Source organism: Dysidea avara, chromosome 6 (genome assembly GCF_963678975.1).
Source record: "Dysidea avara chromosome 6, odDysAvar1.4, whole genome shotgun sequence".
Classification (NCBI taxonomy): domain Eukaryota; kingdom Metazoa; phylum Porifera; class Demospongiae; order Dictyoceratida; family Dysideidae; genus Dysidea; species Dysidea avara.
This window is the reverse complement of record NC_089277.1, coordinates 38961125-38983194: the sequence shown is the minus strand read 5'-3', so window position 1 is coordinate 38983194 and position 22070 is coordinate 38961125. Positions and strand designations below refer to the sequence as shown.

At 37.2% G+C, this 22070-nt stretch overlaps 1 protein-coding gene and 2 long non-coding RNA genes across 8 annotated transcripts in view; 2 read left to right on the top strand and 1 right to left on the bottom strand.

The window, feature by feature from the left end:
- Positions 1-4912: 4912 nt before the first annotated feature.
- LOC136257569 (uncharacterized) lies at positions 4913-8649 on the top strand. Its single transcript, XR_010702077.1, has 3 exons — positions 4913-5004; positions 5067-5206; positions 7434-8649. It is a non-coding gene; the product is annotated as an uncharacterized lncRNA (long non-coding RNA).
- Positions 8650-8696: 47 nt separating this feature from the next.
- Positions 8697-22070, top strand: part of LOC136257566 (uncharacterized) — a 34201-nt gene continuing 20827 nt past the window's right edge. For 2 of the 5 annotated variants that reach the window (XM_066050798.1, XM_066050795.1), the window contains exons 1-3: positions 8697-9180; positions 13705-13794; positions 14528-14632. In XM_066050798.1, the coding sequence (XP_065906870.1) occupies positions 9157-9180; positions 13705-13794; positions 14528-14632 (219 nt within the window). In that variant the 5' untranslated portion in view covers positions 8697-9156. Of the gene's footprint in view, positions 9181-12916; positions 13147-13704; positions 13795-14527; positions 14633-20871; positions 20978-22070 lie in introns of those variants that run through there. The other 3 variants (XM_066050797.1, XM_066050799.1, XM_066050800.1) reach the window with 3 other exon arrangements.
- On the bottom strand, positions 14904-19611 carry LOC136257567 (uncharacterized). 2 transcript variants are annotated; one of them, XR_010702075.1, is made up of 4 exons: positions 15779-19611; positions 15587-15678; positions 15305-15529; positions 14904-15249 (listed from the first exon to the last, which is right to left on the bottom strand). It is a non-coding gene; the product is annotated as an uncharacterized lncRNA (long non-coding RNA). The 2 variants fall into 2 exon arrangements; XR_010702074.1 differs by having other exon boundaries at positions 15587-19611.

The window sequence follows — 22070 nt, the reverse complement described above, 5'->3', positions numbered from 1 at the left end:
TCCACTAGACTTTTGTTCATCAAGTGTTGAAAGTAGTTGTTGTATCCCAGACTGTGAGATGGAGAGAGTAGGCATGTCAGGTATAGCATTAATAGTATTACTTATTGTAGGTATTGTTGATAGGTTTTCTTTTGTGAATACAGACTGGAAATGATTGTTCAGAGCTTTTGCTTTGTCTTTTGAATTATTAACAGGTTTTCCATTAACAAGTAGGGTGGGAATATCATGTTTATCCTGTCGTTTGGCCCTTATGTACTTCCAAAATTGGCGGCGATTCCCACTGAATGAACTATCAAATAGTCTGGCATAATAATTGTTGTGTGCCTCTTTCAATCTGCAGTTGACTAGGTTCCTGGCATCACGATAAGCTTTCCAATCAGACTCTAATTTGCTTCTCTTAGCCTTGTTGTATAGTTTTTTGCGTGCTTTCATATCTTTCTTTATTTGCCTATTAATCCAGGGTAAATTGTTGCGTGAACGTTTCACTTTGTGAGGAACATGGTTAGAGACAGCTTCATGGATTGCTTGCTTGAATTCTTGCCAAAGTTGTTCAACTGCTCTGGAATGTGGGTCACTTGATAAGAATGTATTTGCAAAAGTTATTAGATCTCTTTTAATTAGGTCGATGTTACCTTTGTGATACAAAGCAATTTTGTGTTGCTTTGTACTTGGAGTTGTATGCTTGTTTATATCAAGATGGAATGTTAACGCATCATGATCTGAGATACCAGGAACAGTAGAAATGTTAACAATTTTTGGATAAGTACAGAAAACAAGATCTAATGTATTCTCTAAGCGGGTTGGCAAGTGCACAAATTGTTCGAGACTGTTATCGTTTATTACATCCAAAAACATGTTATTTAGAGCATTTCCATAAGTGGGGGTGCTAGCAATGTTACCATAACCATTGTGCCATGTGATACTTGGAAAATTGAAATCCCCCATTAACACAATATTTGGTGGAGTATTTGAATTGTTTAACCTGGCTAGTGAAACACTGAGTTGTTCTATGGGATATGAGTCAGGATTAGGAGGGCGGTAGAATGAACCTATGTGGATGGCAGGTTGATTTGATAAAGATAACTTAATCCAAAGTAGTTCAGCTTCCACCTCAAGGATTGGTTCTTCTGATGCAACCAAATTCTTTTTTACACAAACAAAAACCCCGCCACCACCCACAGTGCGGTCTTTTCTAAAGACATTATAATGGTCAGGAAATACTTCGGGTGTGTGATATGATTGGTCAAGATGAGACTCACACCCACAAACTTTATCAGGATTGCATTCTTCAATAAGTGCCAAAAATCTTGCTCTTTTAGAGTTACTTCTCAAACTACAGCAGTTTAAACTTAAAAATGTGAGGTCAGATTTCTTGGTTAATTCAACACTATTACTGTTATGTTGTTCACCAGTTGCACCTTCTTTATGAACTGGAATAGGTTTGTTGTTAGCTTCTTGAGAATCATTTTAGTGTACCATTAGCAGGCAAGTAATCAGGATTTGGAATTATGATTTGTTGCTCTGGATCATAATAGTTAGTTTGTATATCAGTAAAGTTACATGAATCTAGTCAATTTTGGGTAGTAGAGGTATTAACATGAAGTGAGGGGTTGTAATTAGTTCGGCAAAAATCTGAACCGCTAAGACGTCCGTACAATTGGTTGTCGACAAATAAAGCTCCATTTCGTATCTTGATGCATCTTCTCTCAGCTCCTCTTTGAATTAAGGACCAACGTTGTTTCATGAGTACTGCTTCCCGAGTTCTTTCTTCTGGTGAGAGATCAGGTTTAATGCGAACTGGACCTTTGAATGAGCTTATCTTGGATAAAGCCAAAGAAGCATCGCCTGATCGGAGAAAAGTTATTAAGATAGGTCTTGGTTTGGTTGCTGCTTCATTGAATTTTCCAAGCCTGTGACAATCCCTGATAGAACTTCGTTCAAGTGGTAAATCTGTTTGGGAAAATACTAGAGTAATGTTAGTCAAATCCTGGTCTAGTCTAGTTGGTCTGTTTGTATTTGGAGGAGACTCCTTTAAGTTAATTCCGTACATTACAATGTTAAATTTTTGGTCAGGTGATATTCGTTTTGTGAATTCAGATGCTGTTGTTTGGGGCTCCACAGCTGGTTGTAAGGCAGTAGCCGTCAGTGTAGTTTTGTTGTCACTTTTTGTAGCTGGTTTGTCAGGAGTTACCTGTAATTGAGTGATGCTCTTGGTAAAGGATTCTATGACTTCTTTTAACTTGGCTATTTCAGAGGTATGGCTATGTAAGGCACAATGGGGGCATTGAAATGGTATTTCTGACTCCGTCAATGTGTCGAATATTGGTTTGGATAGGCCGGCACACCGTCTATGTATCCAAGCTGAACATTGGCCTTCACAAAATATAGAATCTTGGCCTTCTCTGGTTTCAGTGGCATCAACAATGGGATCCATACATATTGGACAAATACACTCACCAGTCTTTGTTTTCTTGTTCTTTGGCTGCTTTGTTGAACGAGGTGAATCCTGTGGCAAAGGCCGCTTTAGGGGAACACTTGAGTCCATCTCGGAGTTCGTTGAAGCATCAGTAGTAGATTCTTGGCTAGTTGACATAGTCAGCTCAGAGGTCAGCTGGGGCAGATGGCACCTTGTAAGGTACGCACAAACAAAACATTCGGTACAGATACAGAGCTCGCCTTTCAAGGTACCGTTAGTGTTTGAAAGCCACGGTACCACAACTTGGTCAGCTTGGTTGGTTGATTGGGGGTTCTCCCACGAAAGGTCAAATCGCAGGTCCTCGGTTTAACCCCGTTGGTAGCACCAAGCGACTGGTACACCCTCTGGTGTTCTTATGAGTACGAGAGGGATGAAATAATGTCCGTATTCTCTCAACAGGCAGCTACCTCAAGAAGATCCAGCTGGGGCGAAGATTCTACTATAACCTGGGCTGGCAAGGCTCATTAATACATTCACTGATTTAGTATCATTAATCACATTTTTATATAAAATAAACCTGTTAACAAACTATAAGCTAGTATACTTAATATTACTGTACTAACATTGCTTAAACTCCGGTAAGTTCTCGGGTAAGTGTACTAATAAGCCATCCACCAACCTGGCAATTACTTCTATTTAAAGCTATACGTACAATACTCACATGGGCTGCTAATTGAAATTCCACTAGAACAGATTAGCTACACCCTTTAATATAATTGGCTGTAACTATGGTTTTACTGTTGATGCCACGTGGAGTAGTAGAATGTGCCTACCATTATCAATACATTATTCAATTTTAACAATGATGTGTACAGAAAAATCAAAAATAATTATATGCATTATAATCAATCACATATACTGTACTTCAATATTGGTATCGGTATCGGCCATTATCTGCTGTATTTTATCAGTTATCGGTAGAGTAGAGGCTGGTATTATGGGACAGGGGGTAATATGGGTCACATAGCTTAAAACAAGTGTAGTGGGTTAAATCCTGCAGATTCAGGAGTAAAGAGATAGTACCTATTCAGATCATCACAAATAGTGATTATAAGTCAACCACAATACTAATTAGGGAATAATATAGCTCTTAAAATTTGCTATATCATAATGGAGGACTGTCAATGATTGTCTTTGTACCACTCACTATGCAGTAAAGAGTACAAAGATGTGAAGTGGATGTACTAAGTCAACTAATCTACTTTGACTGTCTACAGTGTCCCTGCTACCTCTTACATATGAAATTTACCATAATCAAATACGAAATAGTCAACTTGCAAGCACAGCATCTCATAATACCCCCATATGTCTCATAATACACACACCTACAGTGTTCCAGAAAAATGATTAAACAGACCACCAAATGTTATGAAAATTTTTGAAATTTTAGGATAATATAGTTTATGGGCATGCCTTTCCCTATTAGTATTGTGAAATACCAGGGTTACAGTTTAAGGTAATAGCAATGCTTTGAAGTTAAGTGTCTCATAACTACTACCACTACTCTATATTGGCAAAATCTTGTATCGGTGCACCCCTAGTTGATATCTATATTGAGATTTCTTAAAACAATGATACATAATGTTATACTCTACACTCAGGGCTAGTCTCAGTATCCTTGTGGTCCTACACAACCTAAATTTAGGGAGGGACCTCAACTCTATGAATTTACTCACAGTGACACATACTATATTTTAGATATCACACTGTTCAGCTATATAAGTGCTGAATAAAAACTGTTTATACAGTACTGTGATTACATATGGCTGCATATAAGGAAGCGTGGCTGTATAAATTGCATCTAAATAGTACTGGAAGTTCTTAGCCTAAGTACCCTTGGCTGTTTGTCTATTCAGCTTTATGGTCAGACTAGCTCTAGATTTGCAAAAGGCATAAACGTACTGGATAGGTTAAAGTCTATCACTCTGTCATGCTATTCAAACTTTACTAGAGGAAATGTTACATCATTGATTCTCAAACTATCTCACAAGGAAGTAATACTTCCTGTTTTCTGGGTTCAACACATACTGTAATCCTTTTTCCTGTTGACATGGATATTCCCTGAATCCAATCGACATCTTTATGTCATCAGTGTATAGCTATAACATTATAGTGTATGCTGTATATTTCCTGTAAATAAAATGTATTCATGGAGATGTAAAAAGAGTCCAAATATTAGCTAAACATGTACAGTACTGACTGTACTGTTTGATTAGTATAGTCTTATTGAAGAAGAGAGATCAGTATTGTGGTGGTGAAAAAGTTCTTGATTTGACAGTGAAAGCTTACAAGGGTTATTTGACCATCAATAAAAAGTTTCCTGAAATGCTAGTGATTCATGTGTACTTCACATCAATAACATGTCTTGTAGCAGCCTTAGAAGTGTATGAAAATTCCCTGTAAATAGTATGTAGTGCTGAATGACTTTATAAATTGATCAAATCAAACTGTGGATAGACAATTACTGTTCATCGATAATACCTTCACTGCACCATGTGGTAAATGGGAGCCAGATGTTCACTGCAAATGTATGTTGCTTTATAACTTCATAAATCTTCTCTCTTATAACTGTTTTTATTTTACTGTGCAGGCTTTTAATGATACAAATTTAGGATTATTTCATTGACAGTTTATAGCTCAGTGAGGTCAAATAAAATAATACTTTGCCTTGACAACAGTCAACTATGTGTATTTCATAAGTCAACTATTTCATTCAGTCTACCTGGCAAGGTATGTATGTGTTATAATGTGTACAAGTAAAATAAAATGTGTGTAGCTACATTTAGACTTACTAATATAACTTTCGTTCTGTCACTGTCCCCAAAATTCTTGATATAGCTATTCAGGAAGAGTAATAATGTGTAGACTAGCCACTGGATAAACTGGCTAAGTACAACCCTGACTATTATATTTACGTGATTCAAAGGAACTATTTTATTACCTTTTGTGACTTTAACTTGAAACTTGTAAAAAATAAAAATAATAAAAAATGAGATTTCTAAGCTCAATTCCGGAACTTTTCATAATGCATCAGAGTCATAACTACTGTACCACTGCTGCCAGCTGCCAGAACCCTGAATTTTAGATGCATTTACATGCGCGATAATATAAAAAAATTGATCTAGCCTATATATATTAAAGAATATGGCTGAACTGAAACCCTAATTCTAACTGGACTTATAGTAGTTAAAGCTGAATCAAATTACCTTAGCCCTAACTTTGGATTACTGATCGTGAGAAATGATTCTTTAGATAGTATACAGGGTGCATTAGCGACCTCTACTATCTATGGAACCGATTGTGGTATAAGGCCGTGCAAAGTTAATTATATGTTTCAGGTCAAACAAGTTCCCCAAAATTGAGCAGGGGACCAGGCTATTCTTTTTTTGCAACTTATTGATGTGGACATGTGGTACACTACATTTGACGTGGCAATTCACGGAAGTCAAAGTTAATGTATAAAGTTAGTGCATATATAAGGAAAGAGTGTGTGCAAGATTCAAAAATTATCATTGTATGGTGATTGTGCAATTCATTCAGCAAAAAAAAATGACCAGGAAGGGAACCAGAAACATATAATTAAACTTTTGTGGCCTAATATATCATACATACGTGCAGGGGTGCCCGAGGGCATGAAGTGTTGTGAAATTAGTGTAGGGATGCGGCGATTATGCCAGCATAATTTGGGGCATAATAGGTATGTGTGGGAATCAGGAATTATGCTAGCATTTCGAGGTGATTATAAAGCTTCAACTGTAGGAAAATTTACAGATTGCACAATTTCGTTAAAAAAATCGAGATACTCTAATAGAGCAGTCACTGAATATTATTTACCCTAATAAAGCAGTCACATTGAAATGAGTTACTCTAATACAGCAACCAGCTAAAGAATTCAAGACTATTATTTTGAAGCTTAAACATCTTGAAAATGGTCTGATACATATTATATTTATTATTAGCCAATCATGGTGGCATAATATTGGGAATAATGGGCAATTCTCAAAAGCATAATAGGTGTTTTTTGAGCATTGCTCAAAAGCATAATTATAATGCTCCATTTTTGGAGCATATAATAGCCTCATGCCTAAATTAGTGTAAACTGTTTTATTATAATTAACCGAGCATATAGGTGGGGTCTATTCTATGGAACAGAGCGAAAGGATGGACTAAACTACGGAATGGAACACTTTCTCAAATTGAAGCCTGCAGCTAGGGACCCGTCGATTTCGCCAGCAAAATTTTTGGCATAATGGTTGGGTAAAAGCAATGAGCAAAATGCTGGCATAATAGGTGCAATTTTTGTGAAGTGGACATAAAAATTGCACAAAAGATCGAGATACTCTAATAGAACAGTCAGACACGCTAAAATATCGACAATGCATAGCTAATTGTTACAGGAACAACAAGTGACAATCGAGGTACCCTAATAAAACAGTCACACATGTTAAGCAATATTAGCTGGCTTCTTGCTTTACATGTTAGAAGTAATTTTTGATCGAGATACTCTAATAGAACAGTCACTTTAAGGCGAAACTGTAGCTTTGCACTTGTAAATATTCAATTAACAAAGATCAGTGCTGAGCAAAATTTATAATTCTTGAGCAAAATATGGAGCATAATAGGTGAAAAATAAAAGAATTGCTGGAAAGAAAAATAGGTAGAAAAAAAAGCAAAATAGACTGGTCCCTACCTGCAGCTTACCATTGCTGAACTGCCCTACAAATTACTGAATACAGTGTGTGATTAAACATATCCTCAAGAAAGGTAGAAACAATTAAAGGACTAATTGTGGGTTCTTGTTGATTGTCATTAGTAACAAAATACTTATTATGGGATTAGCTTAGTGATGTTTATCTCCGGATTTATCAAGATTGGCATTTAATGCATTGCTTAAATGTTTTCACTAATTAAGGCTAATAGTATGCATGTGAGTTGTTTTTGCTTACTTTGACTTTAGAATACAGTCTGGGGCTGAGCTGGCATTTCAATCATAAATCAGTACACTGAATGTATACTACAAAGAAAGCAAGCAGGAAGGCAATAGTGACAAGAAAGAGCCAGCCAAATTAACTCAGTCAAAAACTTAAGGAATTTTGTACAGTGTGTGCAGAGCAAATATCCCAGCAGACTTAGCCGTGTGCCACAAGGAGGCTAATTCTGCGATCATCATGGATTCATTAACACTGCAGTGGACTAATGCCAGCAGTGAGTTGATTCAGAAATTTTCTGTTGTACAAATTAAAGGGCTTGCCGAGTCTTCGACTGTTAGCCTTGAATCAATACCTGAGACCACAAGATCAACCAGATCTCCTAAGCCTCTCATGCATGTACCATGCTCATATCCACCAGACCTTGATTTGTACCAAGATCAAAACCCTATGATTTCTTTAGTGTAACATTTCACATCCTTCTCTTCATACAAAGAAGCTAGCGCTGCATGTACTGCATTCATTTCTCCACCACTTGAATGTGCTGCAACAGTGTGGGTACCCTGGAAGTCTACCTTGAAATCTCAACCACAGCAGATCCAACACAGAGCAGTACACTTTGTAACAAATACATGAACTTGTGATCCTACTGGACCAGCTGCACTGGGAATCACTAGAAAATAGACCTAGACATATGGCAAGAAGTGACCTATACACATGTGTATTACAGTAGCTAACAAACACGCCTAGGTCATGTAATAAATGAATTTATCAGAGAACTGCTTGGTATATCAGGGAGGAGAACAATCACTGGGACAGCTAATCCCACAATTAATATTTCGTTGCTAATGACAACTAACAAGAACTTGTAAGGGTAGATTTAGCTTTAATTTGAGAAAACATTTCGTTCCGTAGTTTAGTCATAGATACTATAGCCTTACGGCTATAGCATCTATGGTCACAGTTACAGTCGATTGCAGAATTGTTGAAATTCCTCTTCCCGTGCCGTAAACATTCCGTGGGCTGGAAAACTATTTGTAGTGACGCCGGATCACCCGGATTGAGGAAAAAGATTAGTGTGGTTCAGTTGCTGTTGAATCCGTGGCAAGGACAATAAAATTTACTCACAGGGAGCCTTACGGAAGCACTCACGGTACGGCATACTTTTTTCAAGCATTCTGCAATTGACTGTAGTCCATCATTCTGTTCCGTTCCGTAGAATAGACCCCACTTAGCTAGCTACTGTACCAGTTTCATTCGGGGGGGGGGGGGGGTATGACACCTCTACAAATCACGTAACTACGCCCTTCAGCTACCAAATCACAAATCAATTTAATCTCGAGTGATTCGCCCACGCAAATAATTAATACTGCTTGAAAACCAGTCTCGGAAACATATTTATAAACAATGCAAGCTCACAGTGATACAATACTAGTTCTTAATCATGAACTAATGTAATGCCCTTCAGAACCCAGGGAATAACCTTACAAATCACACTACGGCAATCATGCGTGACGTTTCAAATCAACTTTCAAACCACAAATCCAATTTCAAATCACAAATCCAATTTCAAATCACAAATCAAGTTCAAATCACGAAATCATTTCAAATCACGTACAGATTTGCGCCGGAAGGTGTCGCACCCCTCGGTTTCAGTCTGTTGGCTTTGCGGTCCCTTGTAATACCTACTACAAGCGCATTGCAGTACATGAATCAAATATCAACGTTCAGTGCCTACTCTAAGACGATCGGATGACAGAACCAAGTACTGAAGAGGTATTATAATTATTATAAAGCTAGCTGGTCAGCTAAGTATATAGCTAGCTATACTGTACATAGATCATAGTGTATCGTATGCTCCAGACTTTTGCACAAATTAGGCAATAGAAAATATGTGGCTACACACAATTATAAAGACTGAAAAAGGCTGTTCAAAGTGCTGGATGTTGGTGAGATCGCAAGGAACGCCGGAGGTAGCTAGCTAGCTACAGCACCAACTCATTAATGAGTATACATAGCTATTGAGCTACTGCACTATTAAAGATGTGTGTAGCTATAGTCCGGGCTGATCACGCCTAGAGCAAGTCTCGTACCCAGACCGCTTTTCCCCTCTTGTATTTGGGTGGGGGAAAAGTTCCCCCATAACACCCAAAAAGGGGTGGGGACTATTCTACGGAACGGAACGGAACGGAACGGAACGGAATGATGGACTAAACTGCGGAACGGAATGCTTTCTCAGATTGAAGCTTGCAGCTTACCATTGCTGTACAAGTTATCAGTGGCACTTCCAGCAGGTAATCAAACGTACCACAAAAAAGATAAAACGAATTTAAGGATCGATTGTGGGTTCTTGTTGGTTGTCATTAGTAACGAAGTACTAATTGTGGGAATAGCTGACTCAGTGTGTTCATCTTCGGATATATCAAGTAGGGAACTTAATGTATGACTTTTTTACTAGTATGTGAGTTATTTTTACTTACTTGACTTTAGAATGTACAGTCTGAGGCCCAGCCTTTCTAATCGGCATAAATCAGTATGTGTATAGCTACACTACAAAGGAAACAAGTATGGTGACAAGCTTCAGTCTAAGCAGAATCTAAAGGAATTTTGTGCAGTGTGTGAGGAGCAAACATTCAGATACCTCAAGGAGGCTATATTGTGTGAACATCAATGATTCATTAACAGAGTAGTGGACTATTGTCAGATATCTCAGCCTGAGTACTGAGTTGAATTCTGGATGGGGTCTATTTTACAGAATGGAATGCTTTCTGAATCAACTTGCAGCTTGGCTAGCTGCTATCATTGCTGAAATTGCATTTTATCAGTGGAACCTCCAGGAAAAATGGAATAGGATAATTATAAAACATTAATTAAGTGATTGTTTAGGTAATCATGACTTTATTCAGTCTAATAAACAATATATGGTTGATTGAGTGAGGTATCACTTTCAGAATGTTCAGACGACCAGTGATGAGATGCATGGATTCATCGAATTTTTGTTGCGGTTGGAGACATTAAATATCCAAAAGCAAACTGACTGTATAATATTAATTCACTTTCTTTATATTCTCAATTTTGAGCCTGTATACAAATAATTGAATTTTCCTTGTCAATAGAAATCCTAGAATAAGATGGGAGAGAAACTTATCTTTGTTTACCTATACTGTACAACCAAGAGTTCGTAATACTGATTTGTATGGGGGAGAGTGTCTAACTCTCAGTATGGCCTGTACAAACACCCTGCGTAAAGTTCACCTTTCATCAAATCAACACCTTTACTGGGGGATAGAAAACTGTTGATTAGTGTTGCTGAAGAAGGTAAAGCCTTTGTTCTGAAATAAGGCCGAGGTGTTACTTTAAGCAGGGTGTTTGGTGAATGCATTCAAGTTAGACACTCTCCACCTTATTATGAACTCTTGGTACAACTTCAAAGGAAAATGAAGAAAACATACAGATGAATCAATAAAATCACTACAGTAAGGTGAATTACAGACTAGTGAGATCTTGGTTAATTAATGACAGTGGTTGGAGATTAAGTGTGGTAGCTTTTTGTTCTTGAATATGTTGCTAAGTGGAAGTACAAATCAAAATGGGATATCAATTTCATTATGAAAAATTTGTATACATAAATAATCTAGCATTACTATTTCATTTGTCCTCCACTTAAACATGCTACAACAGTACTAGTGTCAGTACATTGGCAGTGAGTCTACCTTGAAATCTCAACTCTAGAGTAGATCCAACACAGGACAGCCCGCACTGTAACAAATACATGTGATCCCATTGTAATTTCATGGACCAGCTGGACTGGGAATCACTTGAAAATAGACGAACAAATTTAGCCTGTTTTTTTTTGAAGTGAAGCATGTGAAATGTTACACTTAAGAAATCCTAGGATTCTTAGGTGGCATGTAATTAATGTGAGTGTTCCATTTCAGGTCTGACTAGATACATTGAAATTACACACACATCCTGGTCCAAATCACGTTTGCCTGGTGGCTACGGGCATGGTTTCACATGCGGCTTATAATAGAGATTTGGCTGATCTTGGAGTTTTGGCATTTAGCCTAATTCAAGGCTAGCAGTCAGACACATCCTTGAATTGTGCAACAGATAAAATCAGCTCACTATTGAATACGGCATTAGTCCATTGCACCAGCTGTTAAGATATAAATAACTCCATGCATACACTTCAGTGATGTTTGCAGAATATACCCTCCTTGCGGTCTGCCAAAATATTTGCTCCTCACACACTGCACAAAATTCTTCAAGTTTTAATTCAGCTGGCTCTTTCCTGTTACCAGTATCTTCCTGCTTGCTTTATTTATACACTGACTTATGGCTTGAAAGACCGGCCCAGACTGTTTTCTAAAGTCTAAATAAGAAAAACAGCTCACATAAAGTTCCCTTCCGTATGGATGAACATCACTGATATAGCTCATCCCACAATAATACTTCGTTACTAATGACAACCAACAAAAACCCACAATCGATCCGTTAATTCTTTTTATCTTATGTTTAATCTGGTTTAATCACCCACTGGAGATGCCACTGCTAACTTATAAGGGAATGGTAAGTTGCAAGCTTCAATTTGAGAAAGCGTTCCGTTCCGTGGTTTAGTCCATCATTCCGTTCCGTTCCGTTCCGTTCCGTTCCGTAGAATAGTCCCCACCCAAAAAGGCGCGGTCTGAGTACGAGACTAGATCACGCCTGCCGGCACGCTATAATGTATAGCTACAAGCAGTTGGCTGCAACTATTAATAGTTAACTGGCCATTGATATAGCTAGCTAGCCACTTACGTATTACTGTAACACTATAGCTGTTACATGTTTTCTTCCAATAAGTTCTCCCCTCCCCTACTGACCCCAACTGTATAACTGCTAGTTTTGTATGAAATTTATAACCAGGCGAGTAGATGCTTCGACTGCATGTGCAAGCCATCCATCTGTGTATTGCTAAGGTGTATATGGTGACTAAAGTTTGCTAATCGGATTTACTTATTCCATACAAAGAAATTGAAATTGATAGCTATGGTAAAGCTTATATTGTTGGATATTGCAAGGAGGCTTCATTTAGCTACAGAACTTCAATCACACACACATGTAACTATAGTTATACCCTATAGCATTATTGAAACCCCCATAAAAGTACGCAATACCACAACACTCCATTAGTCACTTGGTGCTGCAGAATCCTTATACATGAGTATGGTTATTATAGCTTCAGGGAAAATCCAATGAAATTAGCAGGGATTTTATTTAAATCAAGGGTTATAAGATCATCTATTCAGTTTATGACCACTCCCTCCCCAACCAATTCATGCACAATTAACATGTATTCAGTTCCATGCAATAGTTTTGTAGTGATGGAAAAAGAATGCTTTCATATTGTCAACGTGTTTGCATGCCTTAATTGCATTACATGTCCATATTTAATGTATGGGATCTTTTTCAAGCATCATACTTTGTTCTCATTGACTTGAAGATAAACAGTGCATTTAAAGGGCTTCACAACACCATTGACACCAGCTGGTCTGTGTAAAGTGTCACTTTGAAAGAAAACCAAGGGTAGGTGAACTTGAACTGTATATAGCTAGTTATGGCCAAAAAATTATTGTCTGACTGGTCAGGCAGTAGAAGTTGCCAATGATGTCTAGTGGAAGGTAAAAGTTACACAAGCTACTGTGGGTTATTTTTCAGTCATGCTTAAGTTGGAGAGTGACTACTGTGATAAAGTAAATGGTAAGACCACTTATTAAATTCTCATCTCAGTTCCTGTACTCAAAATAGCAGCGGTGTAGGAGGGTGGATTTTTATTTTATTTTTTTACTAATTAGATAGCTAAAATGTATTTTCTTAGACTGCTCTAGCAAGGTACCAACTATAAAGGTGCTAATTGGCCTCCCTTAGTCACCAGTGGTGCTAACAATCCTTGATGAGGTAAGAAAAATGGCGATATGGGTGGGGATGAGAAACTAGTAATTAGGTTTATGAGGCCATAAAGATCAATTTTGTTCAATTCTGTTCCAAACACTATGTATATGATCTAACTACATGTACAAATCAAAGGTATAGTAAATTACAATGTTCACAAAAACACTGACCATGTGACTTGGATATTGTAACTACACTATCTCAATTCACTTCAGATAATACTTCCTAGCTTGCAGTAGATACCACCATGTGACGGTGTAGTATTTATAATTTTAGCGTACTGTATATCTGTATGTGAGATGCATATAAATTATGTTCTTCAATATCACCATTGGGATGACACTGTAATAAGTTGTTTTGTTATAGGAAAGATTGTGCAATTCTGCTTACTGTGGTAAGCTGGAGGATGTGATTAAATATCTGGACAGTGGTGTGGATATTAATGGGCAGGACTGGGTTAGTTTCGGTATCTGCTACTGTGTAGCATTATAATTATTTAAAGAGTATATAACAATGCAGTTATAAATACTGTACTTGCATGCAAGTTTTAAAAGTGTCAGAGATAATAAGAAATCAAACCATGAAGGCTGTGAAGTTTGATTTATGGAATTTGTTTATATACCTACTTTTTGTCAGAAACATTTACATAACTGCATATTATACATATAGCAGTTATGATGAGGTCAGTTGTTGTTTGCAAATACTCAGGGCCGCCCAGAAAAATTAAGGGGCCCAGGGCAAAGAGTTAAAGTGGGGCCCAGGGGCAAGGAGGTTTTCCATTCTGAATCACAACTTCACCCAAGCTGTAAGTTGAAGACCAAAAAAAAGGTCATTACATGCTGACAATGACAATAGCTACCCCTCACCAACCATATCTCCTTATTTATAAGCTTGCTACACTGCTCCTCTGAAGAATACTGTGGCTGCTCTATTAGAGTATCTGATCTGACTGCTCTATTAGAGTATATCGATCTTTTAAACAGATATTCAAGGGGCCCTTCATGGGGCCTCCTGGGGCCCCTTTCAAGCTGGGGCCCGGGGAAAAATGCCCCAATTCCCCCCTATGTGGGGCCTTGCAAATACTTTGTTATTATTATGTCAGTTGTCCTCTCATTGCAACACAGTTTTGGTATCCATCTAATGTACAAACTTGAAAACTCTCACTGCAATTTGTCTACATTTTATATAGTCAAATGAGGGGGACACTTCATTACATTGTGCAGCTCAGTGGGGTCACTTGGAAGTAGTAAAACTATTATTATCAAGAGGAGCAAATGTGAATAGTGTAAATAAAGTGAGTTCAACTATATATTGTATGCCAGTATATTATTATATTGTAAGTGTTGTGGTGTAATATACTGCTACTGTTAATCATCTACAGTGAATACAATGCATTTCGTACTGTATGCACTAACCCTAACACGTTATTCCCAACACTGCCTATGTTGGTACTCACTATTGTCCAAATTGCAATGCAATAACCCTATTCCAATCTGAAGTTATGAATTTCCAAAGTTCGTAAATTGATGTGCGGTCATATATTGCAATAGTTACCCGCAATGTCTGTGTAGTAATTATTATTTACTGTAAGAGCATATCGTTTGTACAGCAACAATAGATGATTATGTTTCAGTTCATGATCTTGATCCAAACTGACTGTGCAATAACCTTGCTGACGGTAAGAGTCCTGAGGGCCAGCTGTTATATTTCCACTGCCTATACTTAACTTGAGTCATTTTCATCCTTGCAGTGTGTGTAAATGTAGATAGGCTATATAGTAGCTATCTGTAAGAATTAAGTTGCAATAAAGGATTCCTATGGCAAACCTTGAAACAATCCTGTGTACTGAGCTTGCTTTTGTCACTTCTGATGTGCAAAGTGTTTATCGAGTCAAGCTGCAAGTTATCAGTGCTGCATACAAAATCAAATAATTAGCAAGCCATAGATATAGAAGCTTGCTACTTACCCCATATCACTTGCACAATTAATGTCTGTACAGTAGTTACCGCTTGGGGATGAGTCCATGGGCCAGGGTTGGCTATCCTCTTTTCATAGTTTATAGCATGTCTTGCCAAAAAAACGGCCTGCCACAGACAATCCTAATGTTAGCTATTGTATTGTGGCTGCCAAATGCTTAGGTTAAGTACATATTTGCTGTCATGGCATTACTAATACACAGGAAATCTGATATCTATGAACGATTAAACAATATTACAATAACAATGACTTCAATATAGCTACTGTATACCTGCAAGTCTGGGACACATGCCAAACCGGCATCCTTGGACCTATTCCTTACTTCTAGTTGATCGTTGCTTGACTCCTTGTAACTAGAGCCAACTGCAAAGTCACATGCAGCGAACGCAATTGTGTGCATGTATGCATGCACACAACAGGAATATTATAGCCCTGCACAAAAGCATATTTATAGAAAAATTACCTCATCTCTGAAATGGCAGCCATATAGTCACTGTAGTGGTTAATGGAGGCAGTGGGTACTCTGCAGCTAATTAGATTGTACACATCAGTAAAATATTCATGTACATGTATGCTATGTGCATTCCTATCAATTTCTCAGTCAGCCTTGAAACACACACACACACAATCATCGAATAATTGATATTTTACACACAGTAAAAATATTAAGTAATGAATACTGTGGCAAACAGACAACATCACTGTACATTTTAGTGAGTGTCATCACTAAGAATTTTCAGTTATGTTTACTATTTACCACAGTATTCTCTATTTATTTTACAGTGTTCATACCAAAATAGATAGTGTACCAGCACTGTCATCACATGCACAGAAACAAATACCAAAGCACCGATTGCTACTGCACTAAGCTTAGTAAACTGCTAGATTAGTCAGTATCAGACTGTTGGCATGCAGTTATACAGCTATTCGCTGGTTTAAAATGTATAGTACTAGCCATACATGCAAGGCATACTACTGAATTGTATTTTCCTGTATCTTTCCGGGTTCTCATTGGAGACACAAAGGCTAGCAGCTGTTGCTTAAGCCACTAAATGGATCATTAACACTAATACAATAATGGATGCCCAGTAACCAAAATTTATTCATAGAGTGACATCTGAAGAGCTCTTTCACTCAATATATAATATGCCATACAGTATATCACTGTACTGGCAATTGTCAACATGCATGCACTAGCTAGCCATTTTAAGGCATACAATTTAGACACAAATTACAAAGTTATAGCACCACGATCAGTTAAGCAGGCACATGTTGGAAGTTTATTCTTATGATCCTCTGAGATTAAAACAGTCTTTAATTCTACAATGCGTGTGCCTGACATACATGCAGCCGGTAGTTTTAGTGTGCACATAATTATAAAGCTTAACCAGAAACTCATTTATAGCCAACAAAGAAAATATCACAAAGTAGATTATATAGTTAACCAAAAGGAATTTCAAAGTAAGTCTACAAAACATTTGAATATAATTATGTGGTATTCTTCAACACTGAATGACACCATGCATCCAAGCTCTGATATCATCACTCTTGCACTTTTGGCAAATAACTAGACTAGATTATCGATTTCTGTCAAAAGACAAAAGGCAAAAGGTTGCACAAAAGGCAAAGCCTACAAATGTGCTCCCCTTACAGAGACATACATACAGGTACAAATAGCTACAAAAAAAAAACCATAAATATAATTACAACAGAACATGATACACAAAAATACTTATACTGTACAAGAACAGGAACAAAATAAATGAGATCAGTTAGTTAAAAAGAAAACGACAAAGCGCTGACCAGAAAGGGCTTGAATTGGTTATTTGCAAAACTTCTGCAGGTACTGAGTTCCAAAGGAATAGAGAATTTATAAAAATGAATACCAATACGCATTGATGGTAGATGATGATGTGGCAAGTGACAATGAATGAGATCTAGTACAATAATTATTGTTAGAGGATTTAAAATGTGAATTAAATGGGATGGAGACCCTGTTATGTAGAATGTCATGTACTTGAGCTATAGCAAGGTACGACCAATGAGAATGTAGTGAAGGCCATCTTAGATCCTGTAGACCCTTAAGTTCTGTTTCAGAGGAGCTTTACATTCAGTATAGTTTTCAGTTTCAGATGTGTTATTGCATCACAGGTAAAAGTTCTGAATATAACTGATCATAGGTCTTTCACTTTCAAATATGCTTAACAAAGCCATTTTAAATCTCTCTAATAGAGCAGTCTTTCATTTTCAAGTATTAAATAGTTGGTAATGAAACAAGGATGGCAAAGCTTTGATGCAATTCTTGCTTCTCTTATTGTATCTTTTTTTAATAAGAGCCAGAAAGCATTTTACAGCAACCAATGATCCTCTGTAGTACTGTGCTTTAACAACAGAAAATGAACCCCTACCAGTATAATGAATGGTCTGTTGGTCTTCCTTGTAAATTCGGCTCATGTAGCATTGCTGGGTTGATTTTTCATCATTATTTAATAACTGCACACCGCCTTCATTATCCACTCCTTTAAATTCCATTAATGTTTCTTTATTTCCCAGTGCCACCTCTCTCAGTATAGGTTCTCGCCATGCATTTTAAAACTCTTATTCTGTGCAAATGCTTTTTCTGCTCCTGTTCAAATCATTCTTTAACTTCACAGTCTCTGAGATTGCTTTCTTAAACTTTATCTATGATTTGATCAAAGTTTCATTTCGCTTCCTCTTCTTCCTTAAATTGCGCATCCTTCTCTTTTCCACAACAGTGTTTCTCTAGCTGGAGTTATTTGGTTATACTCGCTATTACCCAGCTACAGTATATGTGTATTAGTTGGCAGCTGCAGTTCTCTTGTCACGATGTGGTGAAAGCTAAACATATTTTTATATACACTCCTTGCAAATGTTAAAACAGTTTGCTGTAAGCTGACACTAACAGGAAATTGTACAGAATATGCTCAAATACATTTACTACGTACTAACACTAACAGTAAATTCTACAGGAAATGCCCAAATGCATTTCCTACATGCAGACACAAGTTGAAAATTCAACCTTCACGCAGTGCTATAGGCTTAATTTTTTCTCTGTTTGATGTCACTTCAGCCAGACACATGCCTTTTGGCATACCGCAACACATACAATGCATTCTTCATGGACTTACCAGTGTCCTCCTTTGTGTCCCATTCATTTTTGCTGACAGCAAAAAGGTGTCGATTTGGTGGTAGCGCATGATGGCTTTCCTTCATAATGGAAATCATGGGCATCTGAATTTTTCATAGTGGCTAGTTTGATTGTGGAGATGCTTTTCAAATAATTCTTGATTTGTAATACTGTGTAACGGGTTGAACATGGCTGATAACAAAGCATAATGGATGGATCTTAAAATAGCCACTATTAGCTTCTAGTGGTAGATCTTAAAATTACAAATGTTTGATTATAAGCAGATTTCAAATAGAAATTTCATTTATAAAGCAGAAATCAAGTGAGTAGATCAGCCAAGGTAGCAGTGGTTCAGTGATTAAGGATGCAGGTGTTAAGTATGAAGGTCCCTGGTTTGAACTCTGGTAAGGTCTTTTACCAACATTTTAATGCACCTTTTTACACTGTGGTGACTGCTCTATTAGAGCATCTTGATCCCACGATTTTACATTTGTTTGGTTTTTGTTTTATAATAGGGTTTGCAACTCAAAATAGGAAGGTGCTTCCTTTTGTTGTTCTGGAGATTTTCACACAGAATGACCTTGAAGATAAAGAAAACAATTGTTAATTTATTATTGGATTGCTTGTAGCATTGGGTATCAGCATAAATTTAACACACAAAAACACACAAAAAGTGCTCAAGTGACCAAAAATATCATAATAGTTACATTGGACAGTTTATTAGAAAATCATTGCATTTTAGGGTGGTCTAAGTAACATTAGTGTATTTCTTACCTTATAATGAAGATTTCTACACCTTGTAGTGCTATAATAGCACATCCTGTATAGCTGTAATGTGATTGTTGGCCCTGTGACCACTTTTTGGGGTAATTATATTAGTTAACCCACGCTCACGCAGGTTTTGAGAAATGCGTGTTTAGAGGAGCTCACCTAATATCGGACGGGCTCCAATATCGGACGCTATTTCTCCTAAACTACAATGAATATTCAAACATTCTGCACATCTCCAGGTAGGCCAATGCTTCATAAACTTGTGTACCAAGTTTCAGTTCTCTCGGGTTTTTGGTCTCGGTACAGCAACCTTTTGAAGACCAGTCCGAATTATACGTAAAATCGGAAAAAACGCTCAATTCAAGGACAGCCATTGTTTGCAGATCACACTTGCATTAAATTAAAAATTGCATACCTTCAGATTGTAGGGCTACTCATTTACTTTCTAAATATGTATGGTTTATTTCATTTAAAGTATTGTACTGATGAGTTATAGACCAGAGAAAAGAGGCTGTCACTGGAGCAATAATCGCCCTAGCTATTTTTGCTCAAAATCAGAAAAAATGGTTTGAAAATGCATACAAGGTGGATGATTGCTTTCGATTGTGTACTGAAAGTTGTTAAACACTAGTTCCTGCAAATCCAACACTATAAAGACATAAAATACTGCAGACATGACTGCAGAAATAGCAAAATCTTTAATATGGCTGTCAAACACCCTAACTTAAAAAGTCAATCACATCAGCTGAAAGCCTAAAACTCTAAAACAAAAAATACGTAGAACCACATTTTAAACATATCAGCATTATGTAGAATTGATTTACACCACCTTTTTGCAAAAAATTGGTGACTGTTATATTAGGGTATTTGACTGCTCTATTAGAGAGTTTTGGTATTCCTGTAATACTTTAAGTCTGGAGGACAGTGAATTTATTGGAAAAGTTGCTTGACAACTTGTAAATGATTAATTGTATGCAATTATCCACTTTAAAATATTTTCAAAGCATTGATTACAATTTTGAGTTAGGGCGATTATTGCTCCAGTGACAGCCTCTTTTCTTTGGTCTATAACTCATCAGTACAATACTTTAAATGAAATAAACCATACATATTTAGAAAGTAAATGAGTAGCCCTACAATCTGAAGGTATGCAATTTTTGATTTAATGCAAGTGTGATCTGCAAACAATGGCTGTCCTTGAATTGAGCGTTTTTTCCGATTTTACGTATAATTCAGACTTGTCTTCAAAAGACTGCTGTACCGAGACCAAGAACCCGAGAGATCTGAAACTTGGTACACAAGTTGATGAAACATTGGCCTACTTGGAGATGTGCAGAATGTTTGAATATTCATTGTAGTTTAGGAGAAATAGCGTCCGATATTGGAGCCCGTCCGATATTAGGTGAGCTACTCTACCAAAATTGGTTTTATATTGAAAGTGGTGAGAGTTTGCTAAACTGAATTAGCCTAATACCTTATATAAACAGAAAGTTTATTCAATAGGCTATCAGGGGAAGTTTAAATAACCACTGTAACAACAGGTGCTCACTTGTTATGAAGCGATGAAGAACAGCGTCTTGACTTTTCGCGATTTTGTATTCCTTCCGGTGGCAGCCATATTTTTAATTGGCTGAGTCACGTGACCCATATATGGCCTGAGGCATAATTGAATGGCGAATTGATTGGCGTTTATTGCAGAATAATAGAATGAACTGGGAAGGAGATACGAGTCTTTTTCCAAAGGTATGTAAACAGTTTTACGTGTTCATTTCGTAAAAAGTTAGTTTCATGGCGAGTTTTGGCCTTGTGTTTCAGTGTAGGGTAAAACCCTACATATCATTTCATTCGCTATTACATCACAAATTAAATGATGGCAGTTGCGTAGCCATAGGGACAATGGTTCGGAAGTTACAGTGCTTTGTTTACTGCCATGCGTGAGGGCCACCATAATGGCCTTTGCGCGTTTAAGGGTTAAAACTACACTGATATTGAAATCATTAGGCAATTTAATAATATATTAGCACTTGTTTGTTTATCTTAAGGTCAGTCTGTGTAAGTGTCATCAGAAATAATGACAAAAGCTGACTCGACGAGAGGCATCATCCTATTTAGCAGTGGAAATCCTATATGAAGGGATTTTTGGTCATGTGACCACTTTTAGGATATTTACACATGGTAAAATTGTGCTGATATCGAATGCTGCAAACAATCCAATAACAAATTAGCACTTGTTTGCTTTATCTTAAAGATAATCTGTGTCAGAAATAAGAAAATTAAGCACATTCCTATTTTGAGTGAAGACCCTATTTATAACTTTGTCACTGTAACTCTATTGCTATTCAAACTATCAAAAGGCACTGCTACGATGATCAGCCTATCTACACACCAATTTTCAAGTTATTTCTATACTCGGTTTACCCTGTAGCCATGACAGAAGTTTGATCTTTTTTACGTGAATAAATGCTCATAGCTACTTGAATATTCCTCAGATTCACAGCAAACTTGGTACGTGAATCCATTGTTACACGCTCTACATTTGTGCAAAAGATCAAGGCAATCATGTTACACGTTTGCATAGCGTGCAAGAAATCAAAGCCCCTGTAGCCCCCCATACTGCATAAGAAGAAAAAAAACCAAGAAATTAAAACAAAACTTTGAAAGCTCATATCTCGTAAATGGCTGTTGCAAATTTAATCAAATTTACTGTGTGGCATACCCTACCTGGCGGACAGCTATAGTGGTATAATGGTGTGCTTTGGAGAAGGGACCATTTAGCTATGCACATGTGAAAAGCTGTTTTCTTTTTTTCCTGTCAATATACTCACAGTGTGGTGCG